This window comes from Rhipicephalus microplus, chromosome X, assembly GCF_043290135.1.
Source record: "Rhipicephalus microplus isolate Deutch F79 chromosome X, USDA_Rmic, whole genome shotgun sequence".
NCBI classification, from domain to species: domain Eukaryota; kingdom Metazoa; phylum Arthropoda; class Arachnida; order Ixodida; family Ixodidae; genus Rhipicephalus; species Rhipicephalus microplus.
The window spans coordinates 462,821,256-462,839,514 of NC_134710.1; the positions used below are offsets into that span (position 1 = coordinate 462,821,256).

General features: G+C 43.6%; 1 protein-coding gene across 3 annotated transcripts in view; it reads right to left on the reverse strand.

The window, feature by feature from the left end:
* Positions 1 to 11,902: 11,902 nt before the first annotated feature.
* The window catches only part of LOC142776666 (solute carrier family 22 member 7-like), a 128,299-nt gene continuing 121,942 nt past the window's right edge, over positions 11,903 to 18,259 (reverse strand). For 2 of the 3 annotated variants that reach the window (XM_075880699.1, XM_075880703.1), the window contains exons 6-7: positions 12,918 to 13,003; positions 11,903 to 12,161 (exon numbers count right to left, since the gene is read on the reverse strand). In XM_075880699.1, the coding sequence (XP_075736814.1) occupies positions 12,045 to 12,161; positions 12,918 to 13,003 (203 nt within the window). In that variant the 3' untranslated portion in view covers positions 11,903 to 12,044. The remainder of the gene's footprint in view (positions 12,162 to 12,917; positions 13,004 to 18,259) is intronic. The other variant, XM_075880702.1, reaches the window with a different exon arrangement.

The window sequence follows — 18,259 nt, forward strand, 5'->3', positions numbered from 1 at the left end:
AAAGCTGCTGGTAAAAAAGTTTACCTCGTACATGATAAACTGCACGTTGACGGCGATACTTTTATCTGGAACGCAAAGTCTAATCAGCGGCAAAAAATCTCCACTCATTCTGATCAACGGCGCGCGCCTTCACAATCCAGTGGGGTGATTAGCATTGAAACTCTCCCGGTTGACGCCGTAGACCCGTGTTCCGATGGTAACGGTAACAATCCTAACCCGTCCGCTCTGTGACAGTCATCTGAACTTGCCATCAGGGTCGTTAACTTAAATGCCCGCAGTCTCGTTAACAAAACGGCACAGCTTGAAGCCCTTTTGTTATGTCATAGCCCACACTTGACCGTCATTACGGAAACATGGCTTCACAGTGAAATACCTGATGACAACTTAGTTCCGCCAGGTTACAAAATATTTCGAAGAGACCGGCCAACTAGAGGTGGGGGTGTTGCAGTGATTTTAAAAAACAGTATCAAAGCATCCCTTCTAGCGCAATCGCCAGATACTGAAAGCCTATGTTTAAGGGTTTCTTTCGGAAACAAAGTGATCATTGTTATCGCTGGGTACAGACCGCCTGATTCTGGGCCCAATTTTCTTGTAAATTTGCGATCTCATTTGGCCTCTTTCAGTAAAAATAAGCTTTTCATCCTAGGAGATTTTAATCTGCCCAACTTTGATTGGGACCGCTTGAAAACAAGACCCGATTCTTGTCACAGTGACGTTATTCTCGACATTATGTTTTCACACAACCTTGTTCAAATAGTTCAGCAACCAACCCGAGTTTGTGGCAATTCATCCTCTCTACTTGACCTTGTTTTCCTGCCCAGATCTTTTGAAAAGTACCACGTGTCTGTGGAACACGGTTTCTCAGATCACAAAATTGTTTTTGCATCCATTTTCCTTCATTACAAAAATGCAAAAAGTTGCCCAGCTCTCAAAAAAGTGAAAGACTTTGCGAAAGCTAATGACACTGCAATTACTGAGTATTTAGAAAATACCTGGCCAAATGTCAATGATCACGATGTTGAAGTTCTTTGGAATAAATTTAAAAATATGTGTTTATTCTGTTTGCGAAACTTCGTACCCAATAAAGTTAAGAAGACCGCTAAATATACGCCCTGGATATCTAGATCTATAATTCACCATAAACGCAAAGCCAAGCGCTTGCGAAAAAAACGTACAGCGCCTCAACAACTCGCCGAAATTCGTGCTACCCTTTTCAATGCTATTACTCGTGCCAAAAATTTCTACTTTAACACTACTTTACCGAACTTCCTAAGAGAGGAACCACATAAATTCTGGAACTTTATTAGACAGCGCAATGAAAACATAACTGAAATTTCAGTCGACGGATCTAAATTGACTAATCCTCGAGCAATCGCGAATCACTTCAATTTGTTTTTCCATAGCGTATTTTCGCAGTCTCAGTTGAAACAGGGTATTTCAATAGCTTCATACCCTGATGTCAATATTGTTTCGCACAATGGTGTCTTAAATATGTTACTTCGATTAAAAAACAAATCGACGCCAGGGCCCGATTGCATCCCGAACGCATTTCTCCGTCGTTATGCTGAAACCTTGACGAAATTTCTTGTACTTATTTTTGAATCTTCTCTTCGTACGGCCACGCTACCTTCTGATTTTAAAATAGCCCGTATCGTACCTATTCCCAAAAAAGGCGACCCACTCTTAATTCCCAGCTACAGACCCATATCTATGTTATCATCCGCCTATAAGTTACTTGAACACGTTGTTTCTACGTTCATTACACAATTTTTAGATACCCATCAAATCCTTTCTCCATTTCAACACGGGTTTCGCAAGGGATTCTCGACCGTCACTCAACTACTTACAGTTGTTCACCACGCTTCTTCAGTTCTTGATAAGGGGGGACAGGTTGACCTCATACTCTTAGATTTTAGTAAGGCCTTCGATCGCGTATCGCACGACAAATTAATCGATAAATTAGTTCAAATCGGGCTTCCAGCGTTCATCGTCTCTTGGCTAACTGCCTATTTAAGTAACCGTAGACAGTACGTCGACATTAATGGAAGCACTTCTGACGCTCTCCCTGTTACGTCTGGCGTACCGCAGGGAAGTGTGCTAGGCCCTTTACTTTTCCTTATTTTTTGTAATGACATTGTTAACGTTATAAACAGTCCGGTCCAAATACGTCTTTTTGCAGATGACTGTATACTGTTTAATGAAATTAATAGCATCGAGGACCAACTTGCGTTAAACTCGGCGTTAGAAAACGTTGCTTCTTGGAGTAAAACTACAAACATGCAATTAAACCATGACAAAACAGTTTACCTCCAAATGACTAGAAAGAAACACCCCCTTGAATTCTCTTATTGTACCTGTCACCAACCGCTTAAGCAAGTATATGAACACAAATATCTTGGCGTAACTTTAACCAGTACCTTAAGTTGGAACTCTCACATAACTAACATATGCGCTGCCGCTTTCCGTAAACTTTGTTTATTACGACACAAACTCAAAACTGCTCCCTCTGAGGTTAAATACTTAGCATATACTTCTATAGTTAGACCTAAACTTGAATATGCCTGCGTTATTTGGGATCCTCACACTAAAACCAATATCGAATGCCTCGAAAGAATTCAAAGAAGGGCCGTCCGCTTTATTTATGGTATGTACGGTCCAACAGACTCCGTTTCTGCCCAGATGGAACGACATGGTATCCCAACATTAGAATCACGACGTAAATCATTTAGGCTAAAATTACTGCACCAAATGGTAAACCGGAAGCTCTTATTTGATCACAGCCCCTACATTAGTCGCCTGGAAACACGGCGTGGTCGTCATTCACACTCCCTTGCCCTAACTCCGTTTTTCTCCAAAACTAATCTCTTCAAATTTTCGTTTTTCCCGCGCACAATCTGTGAGTGGAACAATTTACCGTTTGCCGCCCTGCTATCGACAGATTCTATTGACGCACATGTTTTCCTGAGGATGTAAGAATGTTTTGCAGTTTTTCTTTCTCTTACTTTCAGTGCCTTGTTGTTTCCCTTTGATTCCCTTTTCCCTTTGATTCCCTTTGCGATTCACACATTCCCACCTAAATCATCACTGTTACGATAAGTTTGGTTGCATTGTTGTTGTATGTGTGTGATGATTGAATTATTGTATGCTGTGTGATGTTTGGCTTGATTGCCTTACTGCCTGTACCATTCCTGCTTGGGCTCCATGCCTGCAGTATCTTGTAAATAAATAAATAAATTAATAAAAATAAAATATCACCCACATGTGGACTCTGCCCCGCCGCGGTGGTCTAGTGGCTAAGGTACTCGGCTGCTGACCTGCAGGTCGCGGGTTCAAATCCCGGCTGCGGCGGCTGCATTTCCGATGGAGGCGGAAATGTTGTAGGCCCGTGTACTCAGATTTGGGTGCACGTTAAAGAACCCCAGGTGGTCGAAATTTCCGGAGCCCTCCACTACGGCGTCTCTCATAATCATATGGTGGTTTTGGGACGTTAAACCCCACATATATATATACATGTGGACTCTAACAAAGGTCCCTATCAATAATGATGCTCAGAAACCGGTGGGTTTGGGCGTAAAAAATCGGTCGCCCGCCGATTGAGATGACATAAGGTGTCATTGCTCTCGAGTGAAAGCCACCAGCGCGCATTTTTCCAGTGATATGCTGAGACTTTGTTTTAACAAGTAGTTGGCAATCATAGTTCTGCTCTTTGAAGCCGGGAATGTATTTGAAGACTTGTGACTGCCAAAGTTGAGACACAGATGTCGTCTGTGTATATTGAGATTTTAATGGTACTAGGCAAGTATTCAGCAAGGCCAATTAGTGCAAGATTGAATAGCATCAGGCGAAGAACTCCGCCTTGAGGAACACCATTAGAAGTATAGCGTCGCGTACTTGGGCCATCTTCTGTTAACACAAAGAATGATCTTGCAGTCAGGTAACTCGAAATCTACCGAAAGACTTGACCACCAAGACTAACCACCACAAGAGCACCAAAATGGTTTCATGTAGTACATTATCAAACGAGCCTTTTACATCTAGGAACGAAGCTGTAAATAGTCGCTTACGGGATCTTTTGTGCTGAACGTACGAAACTAGATCAACGACATTGTCAATGGAAGAGCGGTAGGGTTGGAAACCAGCCATAGAATTCGGATAAACCTTGTATTCAAGATACCAGTCCAGGCGGCCTAGTATCATTTGTTTCATTATCTTCCATACGCAGCTGGCCAGTGCTATTGGGCGATATGAGGCGAGTTCGAGTGAGGATTTTGCCTGCTTCAAGATGGGTTAGAAGCGGCTTACTTTCCAGTTGTCAGGAAAATTTCCATCCTGCCAGGAGATGCTGTAAAGGCTCAACAGTTCTCTCCTTGCACCTTCCCCAAGGTCGCACAAGGCTCGGTACGAAATACCATCTGGGCCCGAAGAAGTTCAACGCCTGCAGACAGCTAGTGCCGCCTTGAGCTCTTCCATTGTGAAAGGGAGGTCCATGTGGTAGTCACGGGAACGGGGGATCGCACCTTTCACTGGAGAATCTGGACGAGTGGCTTGGTTGGCGATCTCTGCACAGAAATCTTCTGCGACATCGATGTCTTCTTGCCTCCCTTGAAACAGCGCGAGCGCTTTGAATGGAAAACGCTGTTCCGTAGGGTGATGCAGACCTTTTACCGTTTTCCAAATGTATGAGAGTGGCTTGCGAGGTTCTATTGACTGGCAAAACGTTGTCCATCGTTCAGACGCTAATCTATTCATGCGACGCCAAATCTTTTTTTCTATCCTCCTGGCTGCCCTGAGATCGTGCATTGATTTTAAACGCCGACACTGATGCTCCTCCCGGCGTCGAAGTGCTGCGAGTCGCTTCAACTCTATGTGAAAGTCATTTCGTGTGGAAGATATGGTCACCGTGCGAGTGGCGTTTTGCATTGTGCTCTTAATTATTTGCTCTAACCCAGATCGTAGGCCGTCGCTGAAAGCATCTCTTATGTCAGATTTGAAAATGGTGGAATACTTTTTGCAGACTAGATAATTAAAAAATTGAATTGCTGCACAAACAGGAAAGTGGGGCTACAGTTTGCAAAGCATAAAAGGAAGGCGAATCAGTTGGCGGAGTTCTTGTGTCAGAACGTCAGGTCAACATTTACTTCGAAACCACGACTGGCTGCAACAGGCAGTAGTGTCACTTACCTGGGAGACGTAAGAATTCTTGCAACAGTGGAGCAAGTCCTCAAAAAGGGTCCCAAATGCAGTTTTCAACCTCGTTCAACGCGTCCTGAAATGTCCCACGTGCATCGATTTGGCCAACGTGTACAAGAACAGGACCAGCAGAGGGCCATCGGGGATGGAATAAACTGCCTGGTGAAAACCGTGAGTGATCAGCGGGTTTTTGCGCCTCCTTTGAGATTTGTCGTCGAGGAACTCAAAGAAAGGAATTTCATGGCTCTAACCTCAGACAAAGAGGGGGGATTCGTGGTTCTTCCTGAACGGATGTACGAGGACAAGGCACTAGGTGCAGTGTGCTAAAACATGAAGGAAGTGCATTTTTGTCCTAAAAAATGGAAAACCATGGCACGAAAACTGTTAAAAGAAATGAACCTTGATGCGCTCTGCAGATAAATAGTAAAAGCAAGCAATGTGACGCTACAGTCATTTTTCACCTGTAAGACGCACAAGTGAGACTACTCGCTACGCCTCATTGTGTCCGAGAAGGGCAGCTGGCAAAGGGTAGTGTCACAGTACCTACAAGGCGTACTTGGTTCTCTTAACAGCGGTGACCCTTTCTTAGTGTGAACTTCTTCGGAAATCGTTTCTACTTTGAAGGAAGGCTTACCAGTGGCGTCCACGGCTTTTTCAATTGTTGTGGAAGAACTTTTTTACTCAATTCCACATGGCGCGCTTTTTGATGCTGTCAGGAGTGCAATCGAAGAATTCGGTGAAGTTCCAAAACAAGCATGGTATCTTGGTGAATAACTTTTTCGAACTTTTGAAGTTCTACCTTGAGCCACTACAGTCAGCCACCAGGAGGGTACCTACGTCCAAAAAGCTGGAATTTGTATTTATTCTGCAGTCGCGCCTGTTCTCAGTGACATATTCTTGGCAGCCTTCAATCAACGCCTGAGGGATGAGCTGTCCCATTTGGATGTCGTTCGCACCTTCAGGTATGTGGACGACTACCTTATCATGATTGGAAAGGTCCCATGTGAACGGGTACAAAGTGTTGTGAAAGGTGTCCTTGAGGTTTTCAGCAGAAACTCCAGTGGCCTGATGTTCACGCACGAAATGCCGGTTGAAAATGAGATCCAGTTTCCGGACCTACGGCTGAGGTTTGGCAAGGAGCCCATCTCCTTCAAATACAATCCGTGATCGAAGAAAGGCTTGTTGCCTCTTGATAGCGTGCACTCGAAGTTGATTAAGAGGGGCATTGCGCTGTGAGCTTGTGCGGCAGCCCTCGACAAGTCTTGCCCTCATCCGTTGTTTGAAAGCTACGAGAATCAGGTAGCTCGTCAAAGCTTGGCTGGATACCCGGCGCAGTTTTTAGCTAGCGCTTGCGAAAGCCTTCTTAAAAATACAAGGGCGGGGGTCCAAGCGTCGAAGGAAGGGAGAGGAGGCCTATTTATTTTATGCCTTACTTACATTGTGTTTCCCACAATGTAAAAAAGGTGCTTAATAGGTACGGTGTTGATGTACTGTTTTCAGTGCCTACAAAGTTAGGTAAGATCTGTTCGTTAATGACTGAACAGAAGAAGGCAAAATGCACAAAAAAGCATGCGAACGTGTTAATTAGGTGTGTATTTGCTGTTGTATATCTGATCTCTTTGTCGTATTGGAGGGTGTACATAGGGCAGACGGGGCGTTGCCTCAACGAACGCTTGCGTGTGCACAGTCTGGCCTTAAAAGGAAAAAATGGTGGCCATTTACATTTCCACTGTAGGATATGCGGTTGCACCCCCCGATTTGAGAATGCGTCAGTCATGGCTAAGGCACTTGAAAAGACCGAAAGGGAGATTATCAAAGCGTATTTCATCAGTCAATATAATGACAAGTGCATAAGCATGCCTTCAGTTTCACTCTCGAACAGAGAAATGGTCTTCCTACATGGTCATGTGTAATGTTGTGGCTAACGCCTTGCATTGTGTTCTCTTCCATTTCTCTTCTTTTGTTTTGTTGATTAGTGTTCTTGTTTTTTTCCATGTGACGCTACGCAATGTATTGTAAAGTTTTATGTTAATATGGTTTTTGACTCTCTAGGCGCACTGCTTCTTCGGGTTGCTCAATTGCGGCTGTTTGGAGTGAATAAAAAATTGTTATTTTATTGTTTTATTTGGTGCTAAGCGCTATTTTTAGTGTTTTTAAACAAAAGTCTCTAGAGTACGTTTTCACTTTTTTCACGCCTGTGTTGATGCTTGGTGCAATAAATAATAAAAGATAAATTTTAAAAAAAGATGAGTGCACACCTTGGGAATACGCAGTTTAGATTGTGGTGGGTATCACTTTTGTATTTTGTCATTGTTCACTTTTGTCATTTTGGCGGCAGTCAATTTTGGTTTGATTTGTTTTGGTTCGGCTTTGTTTGCAACATCTTTGGTTTTGTGCGCATCGTGGAAGAGCAGCGTAGCATGCGTATATATTGGCTTCAAGAAACTACAATAAACAGTTGGTAGTCTGAGCTCTTTCCTGTCTCCCTTGTTTTCCTTCAAGTTTTTGCAGCAAGTCAATTTTTCAAGATTGAAGTTGGTCCATTGGACTGCTCGAATTTGGAGCATAACTGACAAGCCTTTGATGTTAAAGTATATTGGAATGTGATCACTACCTCGTGTCTCAACATCTGGAAACCACTTGACGTGTCTCGCGAGGGAGTTGGAGACAAAAGCAAAGTCGAGACAGCTGCCGTATGTCACCCCGCGAAGAAAAGTGGGGCTACCATCGTCATTCAGGAGAGTAAGGCCATAGTTGTAGGCGATGTTTGCTAACCTGCGTCCTCTTGCGTTTGTCCGCGTTCTTCCCCATGCGCGATGTTACGCACTGAAATAACTTATGATGACCCATGGTGCAGGACACACTCTCAAAATATCTGCTAATATGCGGGAATTGAGATTATTCGACGGCGATATATATAGGCGCTTATGAGAGTAAACATGATTTTGTTATTTTTCACAGTGATGCAGACATACTGTTTGTCATCGTGAGCTGCAATTTTTTACACAACCAACGTCAGTTCACGCCGAACAAAGACGTTGATTTTTCTGCACGCACCGTTTGTTGAAGACATGACAGCTTTGTACCCCGATAGTCTTATTAGTTGCGACAAATTGGGTTCACAAATGACGACGAGCGGAAACACGTTGGTGGGAACAAACTGACAAAAATCTGAAAGGCGTGTTTTAGTCCTCTGGCGTTCCATTGGATGACAGATGCAGCCTTGACTTCTTTACGGAATGATGAGGTGTGAGTAGTCATTTTCCTAATTGAGAGATTCAAGCACTGGGCTTAGGGCGTCCAATATTCCAAGTGCGCTTCGAGTAGATGATGTCTTAATGTCGACTAAGATCGCTCAGATGGCTTCTATGAGAGAACGCAGCACAGAGATCACTTGCCGATCTGTTTTAGGCAAATCTTCCATGGCTGGAGACGGCACTGGTGTGCCCGCAACCTGCTAAGGTTCCTTGGCAGGAGAGCGGGTCGGGAGCGTGGGCCATGACTCCGGAGAAGGAGGCTTCTCGGCTTCTTTCGTAGAAGTGGTGGCTCCTTTCGCAGCGCTACTGGGTGGAACCGCTAAAGAGTGGGAACTAGCATTTCGAGAATGTGCCTTCTTTGAAGACTTTCGATGACGCCGACGTCGACGCCGACGCCGGACTACTTCGGCTGCCTCCTTGCGTGTCGAGTTGTCTCAGGCCATTTGTCTGAGAACCACGTGCTCTTTTTGGATTTGAGGACAGTCTTTCGACAAGGCAGCGTGAGGACCGCTGCAGTTGGCGCACTTCCAAGTAGTCGCCTGACAGGCGTCTTTGGCAAGAGTTTCAGCGCAACGGGGACACAGTCGTGAGTTCGGGCATACGCCCTTGACGTGTCTCAGCCTGAAGCACTGATGATATTGAAGTGGCTTTTGGATAAACGGCTGAACCGGATGTCGGAAATGTCCAACTTTAACGTTGGACGGTATGCAGTCTCCTTAGAAAAACACTTTTACGCAGCGCGTATTTCTTAGGCGCCGCACTTCCGTAATGACAGTTCCCTCATTTGCAAGCTTGATGAGGGTAGGCAAGTAAACATTAGTAATGGCAATGTAGATGTCATAAACTACACCGGCAATTGATTTATCATTCATCGGGATAAAGGGGCACATTTTAATGCCGCCTAGCTCAGTCTTTGCTGCAGCTGTCCTAGCGCACTCACATCGTGCACGTCAATGAGGAGAATATTCTTCCGCGGGTTTATTCTTACGTCCTTAATTTGATCTGGCACCGCACATTCCAGAGCAACGGAAAGGAGATTGCCTGTTTAGAAGTCGTAAGTTGCTTGAGGAATCTTCCGGCATGAAGATGATAACGTGCGGCCCACGCTCAGGCCTTGACTGTACAGTCGATGTACTTGCAGGAGCTGATGCTGATGCATTGGTAGTCTTTCTCCTCGCCCTATTACCCCGGAAAGGTATAAAGCCGTCATCGGATGTGTCGTCATCTGATATAGAACACAAATCAGTGTCTCCGGTGTCACTGGGGGAGCCAGCTCACTTCTTTGTGGTTGACGGGTGTGAGGACTTCTGACCAGGCGGGCCTCTGGCATTTTCCGTGGCCATCATCGCAAGACGGGAAGTTGAGGCACCTTGAAAAACTAATTATTTCAGTAAAAATTGTAGAGCGCAGAAATCAACCTTCTTCTAAAGAGACACTTCTTCTTCCTCTCGACAAAAGGTGCGAATGCGTAGTGTGTGTATATGTCCTGTTCTTAGGCTTGTATGTGTTACTTCTGTGTGTCGTGATTTTCATAGTGGCGGCCGATTACGAGGTTGTCGCTTAATAGCATGGAGTTTATTGTCTGTTTGCCTATCCCACGTGCTCTGCCAATAGCCTCTGAGCTTTTGTTTTGGAAAAGGTTTCAAGTCAAGTTCAGGGACTGATGTTGAGCATCACAAACTGAGAAATAGATGGCAAGCTAGATGGGACTCAGAAACAAAAAAAATATGCTCCACCTCGTTAAACCCCGAATTGGGAACACACAATTACTTAAAAGCAAAAGAAGACAAACCCCTGTGTTAGAAATGTGGAGGTGAGCTACCAGTAAATCATAATTTACTGTCATGCACTAAACTGGAAGAGCTAATGAAAAAAACATTGAAGCGTATTTATTATACATTAAAAGCGCGTCATCCTGCACTGCTTTTAAGTGAAGGTGCGCTTATTGGTAACTCACACGTTTTTAGCTTTCTGAAAGAAGCAGGCTTTTTAGACAAACTATTCATTCATACCCTGTGTCGTTTAAATACGCAGGAACACCTCGTTGAGCTTCCCACTTTTGAGAAGACGATTGAGGTTTTTTGGTTAGTGTCCTCGAGACTCTTGCCAAGACAAAGACTCGGCGAGGCCTCCCAAAATTTTAGGAGAACCATACAATGCGTTTGGTGCATGATAGGCTAAGTTTGTCTATGCACAAGAAAAACCGAACCAGACCAAATGAAACCTAACCTTTGCTTAACGTTCTCCGTAGGCAGCCTTTAAAAATCCGTATCGTCCTTCCACAAATCGTCCCCAGAAGAAATAACGCTCAGCTACAATTTCCACCTGCATAGCAAAGCCCTAAAGTAATGTCCCTGAAAACCTTCTATGTCTGTTCTCAATGATCTGTCTCGAACGTTACTTCCTTATCGGAATATCAACTCGGCCCAATAAAATCACAGAAAGCCGTCAGAGATGTGTTAGCCTTAGTGCCACTTGACAGACGTATGCACTGCTCTAACTGGCACACGAATAACGATGACGATACAGGCGTTTGCATCAGTCTATCTCCCCTGCAAACACGTACACAACGCAATGTCGACATGGTCGACTCAAAGCCGGTGCGATTGGGACACATTGCATTTTAGAATCGCGTTGCTGTTCTAGCAGCATTGAGTCACAATCGTGCGCAGACACCGCATGTCTTGAGCTCTTTCGGAACACCTTGGTGCCATCTATGTAGCGGAGTGTCTTTCGTAGCTCCTTGAAAGTATCAGCAACACCCGCATGCAGAGAAAGCGTCAACGCACATTGTTCACAAATGAGGTATGTGCAGCATTTGTGTCAGTGTCGCGATGCGCGGCTTTTCATGTCGTCCAAAGTTGTTGCCATGACGAGGGGGGATAAATGACCGTTTTCTTCACTGAAGGGCACGCTGAACCAGCTTGCAAAGTGATCATGGAATGACGGATGTCAGCATTGCAGTTTAAAACCTAACAAACCCGTATTCGCACAAATGACTCAAATTTGTCATAAGTCAAGCAGATATGAAGAGACACGTCGCACGCCTTAAGAACGTTTTATCTTCTGTCGACCCTATGCGAGAGCGCTGACAGCTTACCATATAAAGGTGATTGGTGGCATTAGCTCCAGCTAAGGTGCGTTGTCAGAATTGATAACCGAGGCATGGTTTATAAACTCAAAACCACAATGTGTGATGGCAAATGGCGTAAATTACGTCGTTGTCGCTCCGCCACAGGCTGCAGATCTCGCAGTCTTTTGCGTCTGACAGAACAGCCAAGGATAATGAACAAGCCTATAAAATACAGTCGCTTGTCAATGAAGTTTCAAAAGTCGTGTAACATTTTACATAGAACTGTACGATTCATAACGACAGACACTCAGTTATAATGAAGAACTGCATTACCTCATTCTGCCATGGTATAATATAGCAGTATATTACCTGACGGAATGAAGATGATGGCGAGCGAGCACAACGCCGCGGAGGCGTAGAGGAAGACGTAGGCGGTACGACGCTTCATGGAATTGATGAAAAATATGGCGATGAATTTCTGAGGATACTCCATGCAAGCCATCAGGAAGAAGCTCAGGTACGGATTAGTGCCCAAGAGTATGCTGGTGTAGGTCAAGTCGTAGTAGAGCAGAGTCGAAAATATTCTGCAAAAAGCAAACCACCTGTTTTGGGTATGCGTGCGTGTGGAATGAGCATCTGTTCTGAAAGGAGAAAATGCACGTTGTTGAGGTAGCACTGAAGAGAGCGCAGGTAACTCCTGCTCTCGAAAACACCTCTAAACATTCACACTTGAATGCACTGATACGTCCGAATATTCTCTCGGCCATGCAGGCGTTGCCATTGTTGCAATACATGCTGCGACTTGGTCGAGAACGTTTTACTTCAGGGTGAATTTACCATTACTTGTGTTTTTTATATGAATAAGACATTTTTTCACATTTATTTCGCTTTAAAATCATCGTAATAGAGTTATACGCTAATTATGGTCTTTAATTCCTTGCCTAACTTTACTACATCAGCTCTCTCCTTTCTCCCGTGAGGGTTTCCGCCTCTCAGCTATGGTTGCATATCTTATGGCAGTCTATACTCGCTCCGTTTTTGTACCAATTCTTATTTGTACCGTCGGACCTCTGATTTTTCGCATACTTTATATAACAATTTCACGCTAATAATTAGGTCGATCCATTAGCACAGTGAACTAAAATTCCTACAAAAATATTTTCAACTAGGCTGGACATTCGAGGTACACAGCGTGCGAGTTGCATGTTCGGGATTAGTGACATACAGAACCTCCAAGTATCCTCGCATAACCTCTTTCGCGTAACACTAGCGTGCGAATCGTAACCTCACGGTTACGTAATCTACATGGCATTAGCATATCTCAATTTATGGTTTGCCATTGGAAGGCTTGATGAATAAGACTACAGAAAAAAGCGAAACCGGTGACATCAACTCACGATTTGAAGGACAGGATAATCGACGTCCTGCGTAAACACCGGTAACGAAACAGAGCGGCAAAAGTAGGCTTCTTCAGTGTGCGCCCCTGAAAGCAAAGTATTAATATCAACAACGCAATCCTGACTGTGGCCCATGTAGCCTACTTAAATTTAATTACGCGTTGATGAACCCGAGGTGGTCGAAAGTTCTGGAGCCCTCCACTATGGCGTCTCTCATAACCATCTCGTTGTTTCTGGACGTTAACCCGCATACATCTTTACTATTATTATTATTATTATTAATATTATTATTATTATTCGAAAGGTATGAATGAGGATCGATCGATACCTAGCGCTGCCACCAATTATAGAGAAGATTCATTGAGCACAAAGCTGGTCACTGGTCACACAATGAGCAGTTCACGAGATGCTGCGGCCTCTGCTCCGGAGCACTTCATCTTTGTTACAACATGAATAATCTATCACTGACATATCGAATGTTCCTTAAAAAATGCACATTGCTAGGCCAAACATCGGGGACACTTGAGCTTCACTTTTAAGAGTTGAACGCGACAAGCGATATCCTGTCCCTAGGACGTTCTTCAAACACTAAGAGCGTGCTTTTTATTGTATGATGTTCCTCGAGAAGTGGAAAAAAATCCGGGATTACTTCAATGCAATTGATAAAGTTGAAAGTGCCTTGTGTAAGTGAAGCTCTCTCATTTGGTCGAATTCTCTGTAATCGATTGTATGCTTTAAACAACGAGCAATAATGTGCGTGAAATGTTTTCGAACTTCCTATGCACCCACTGCGTGGCCTTAAAGGGATACGCGCAGTAAGTGTTCGCCATTTGTATTGAGTGGCTGCTTTAAACCACAAAGTCGTTATGCTAATCACATGTATTGACGCCCGGTGGCAACGTACGCTTTTACCACGCAATATTGCTGCAATATTACATGTTGTATTAGGAAGCCTGCATACAGGGCGCGTGTGCTAGTAAAACATCAGTTATGTCACTGCATTTCCAAGCAGAGTAACTTTCGCTGTACTTGCAAGCAGACGCGTGGCTGCGTTGTAGAACGTGCACCTACTTGCCTTGCAAACAGTATCAGTAAGATACTCACTTTGACCGGAATTTTTTGTTCTTGATTTTATTTGCCTATTTCTCGACTTTTTCAGTCATAGACAAAATAACGATTTGTCACTTAATAACAACGACACCCACACCGACGCTGGAATTTTTGTGAAATAAGCTCTTTACCACTATCGCGTTGAAACTTACAAATTTCATTGCAGTAAGGCCACCTGCTGGCTTCCTGTACATACTCTATGTCGAGAAAGACAGAGATCTTTTCCCGCTGTCATTTCGACAGCATGAATTGCCTTGGTATTCTAAATAAAATTACTGTGCAATTGAGCGCACTTGTCCATTTCATGATGATGGAACAAGAGGCAAATGTTTTTCTCGCCTTCGTGTGTGATTGCGCTGTTTTCCGCTGTGAGAAATATTAGAAGCCATTCTTATGTGAATCCAGAAATCTCGCCTCTAATGTGAGATATTCGTATTTGATTTTAAACGCCGCGAACATGCGGTTGTGCCGAGGGGTGGTCGAATTACTGCGGATTTTTCGTTAGGCCAGACACGAATGCTACGTGGCAAGTACAGCAACTTGAATGAAGGCGCACCGTGGCAATAGGTTGCGTGGGAAAGCATGCACTTGTCAAAAGTATCGGGATCTCCTGGCCCTAACTCTTAAATTTGAACTGTATGCTATACCACCTTTTGATGCCTCATACGTAGCGTAAACCATGAAGCTACGCAAACTCTGACCCTTCGAGAAAATCTTGTATGCGTTCCTCGGCGACAATGACCAGTCATCGCACGTTCATCAGCGGATTGCTTATGTCTTGCGTGTGACGTTCAGTAGCATATTCAGTTTTTGTACTGTGCGCAAAAAAAAAGTGTCGTTTGCACAGTTTCATTTACTTAACAGCATAAAACTGAGATAGCCACTCCGGTTAAGCTTCTTTCCTTTTCTGTTTGTTTTTGCTGAGAATGAAGCAGGTGGTGTTTCTCACCTATTTGCAACATCAGATTTACAACTTCAGAGAAACAGGTAAGCATTACATGTGATATAGAAAGAAGCGTGCAGCAATCGAGATCATGTTTGTGACTGACCACTTTCCTTACTTTGAGACGATAACTCATGAAAACCCCGCGAAAATGTTCGCGGGGTTTTCGCGAACGGCCCGGGTTGGATCCTCATTTCTATTGTTTCTCTTATTTGCATCTTTTATTTGTCATGGACAATATGGTAACTTTTTGCTCACAATCAACAATGCCGACGCCATCATTTCTGTGGCAAACTGTTTCCGTCTGGCCTGAAGAAAATGTACGTACCGTGAATACATAAACTGTTTGTGAACAAGAATACTGCGTCAGATAAGCAAACTAATCATGACCATAAAATATTGGGGTGCCTTTAAGCTGCCCCCTAAGAGTGTATATATTTAAAACTGGATTGCCTTAGTGAAGCTTTTGCATGCAGCTGCATTCGGAGTAATGTGTAGCATGCTCTAAACCACAGGCAATTGTGCACGTGGAAATTTTTCGAGCTTCCTATACACCCACTATACGTGGCCTCAAGAGAAAAGGCGCAGTAACGTGTCGTCTGTCTTTTGTAGTGGGTGGCGTGCTTAAAAGCATAGATTCGTGAAAATCGCATGTTCTGACACCCAATCGCAATATACACATAGCATGCATTAAAACTTCGATAATATATGTTGCATTGTCAAGCATATATATAGGACTCGTGTGTTTGTGAAGTATGCAAGTTAATTTCCCTGCATTTTCCAGCAAATTAAAATATTTTCACTATCGAAGCGAAAGCGTGGCTCTGTGGTGAAATACTTGCTTACCACGCAAACTACCCGGGTTCGCTCCTCGCTCACACCCAAACGTTTCTATTTCTTCAATTTGCATCTTTTGGTAATTTTCAGTCACGCACAAGATTGATTTTTCCTCACGACCAACGAAGTCAACACCGCAATTTATCGGAAACGTGCTCTTTGACGCTATTGTGTAAATAATAATAATAATAATAATAATAATAATATATTATTGTTGCCAACACCTAAATACCTCTCCTGCTCGACACATGGTCAATGACAGCTAGATTTCGAGTAAAAACTAGATGATAAACTTAACAAAAAAGTATACAATCAAATATTTTATTTTCATTACTAAGTTAGACCTACTAGCATGCCACACATTAACGTGTTTAAAAAAATAAATGGAAAGCGCTAACATTTTTGTAACGCATTGTACAGAAGCAGCTTCTTTGACCTCCCCGTGTCTACATATGTCGATTGAGACAAGTTCAATAATTAGATGGGCTACACTTGGCTGACTGGGACGTTAAACCCCACATATCAATCAATCACTTGGCTGATATATTTCGTCTGACATTCCACACTCTGTGCTCAGGCCAGCGCTGTTCGAACCTTCCAGATTGCTCCAGCCACTATAGGCCGGCTTTATGCCTATCTTTGACATAACTGACTTAGAGAATACATAGTCATGGCAGCCCTTGTTATGCCCTCTTAGTCATTGACGCACAGCTTCTGCACAACGCACCGATATGATCCGCTAAAAGAACGAAGCAGTGAGCGGTACCAAACAGAACTATTGAAGTTCCTGCAGCGCTGGTGTCCTCGTGCGTCACCGGAAATGTGAGAGCAGTTTGTCTTTTAGGAGAGAAATATTGAGTCGCAGAAAGATGTTTTTTCGTTGCGATATGGTGGGTCGACCAACTACGCATGCTTTGAAACAACTTCGCACCTGCACGCAAAGCATGCTACCCTCGCGTAAATGAAACTCACTTCGGCAATTCAGTTTCCGAATTCATCATTCTTATGCCACTCCCTTCACCATTAAAAATTTGAGAACCCGCAACAGCAACCTTCAAAAGCCAGCCGAATGTGGCTCGTACCAAGTTTTCAAATATTACTAGTATTTCAAATACAGTTTTTTAGAAACTAGCTGGAACACCCGCTAGATTTTATGGTAAGAAGCTAGGGTTTCCCACTAGCAGCCGGACAACATTTTTACCAGCTAAACGACCACAAAAAAGCTGAATGTAGCGAAAAAAAGGTAAGCCAACACTGAAGAGACCTGCCGCATAAATATTGGGCTGCTATCGCTTATTGCCAACGTTATCATCGTCAGGTTTCGCCTATATTATGTTTACTGCAGGACGAAAGACTATCCAAATGATCTCCAGTTTACTCTATTCTGGACAAGCTAAATATATTTCGTGCCTGCCAGCTTCCAGGTTCACTAAGCCATGTGATCATCTGCCACCCTTGGCTACGTATCGTATCTTGTACATATCAATTGCGTAGCTCGAACTGTTTCGCAGTTACATGTTCTTTGCATTGCCTGGCCAGCTCAACTCTATTTTTTTTTCATAACGTCACTTGAAATTTCTCCTGCACCTTTTTACTCTCTAATCCACAGTTTTCGTTCCATCGGGTGTTGCCTCATTCTTACTCTTCTGAAGTCCATAAATTGACGAGGACGGACAGACGGAACACACACACGACCTCTATCATTCTACTTCCACCGATAAGCGGCCGCCACGGCAGGGATTTCATCCCACCACTATAGAGTCAACAACTCAGCACCATAAATATTAGAGCAATGCCGTGTGTTACCTACGAGCTCGACAGCAGAGCCTACTGCCAGTTTTGGCCTCATAGTAGATCCACAAATGCTTTTCTTTAAAGGTGCTTGTAAGCTTGCGGTGTTTTTCATTTGCACTGTTCGTACAAAATCACCTGTATTATATTACGGTTCTTATCCTGTACGGTGCTTTATGGTGCTAATCCTCTATATTACGGTGCTTATCCTGTTCTTAGCAGTGATTTGTTTTGCTTTTTTTCTCCTTCCTCTAAGCCTTTTAGGCTGTATTTTCTTCTGTCATTTTACTGTTTAGCCAGGTTTGTTGGCCCAGCGAATTAATTTTAGATCCTGATTTAGTCACTTTAATAAGTTGTCATTTCTTGGAATCTTTTGAATCGGGGACAGTTCACGTACTTGCTCAGGTGTTTTATTTCCGTTCCGAAGTGTTCGTTCAGATGTCGCTCTAGTAACGGTTTCAATCATTTCATCTGTGCATCTATGCCCTTCTTCTTCAAGAACATCTTGTATGGTTTGAATGGATATTCTGAATTCCGCTTTCTCGATGGACCTTATGTCATCAGGGTTTGGTTTGTCAGTGTTTTTCAATGACTAAGGGCTCCCATCGCAGAGAATAACGTATGAGCATAAAATTTCACATTGCTTACAACTTTTATGCCA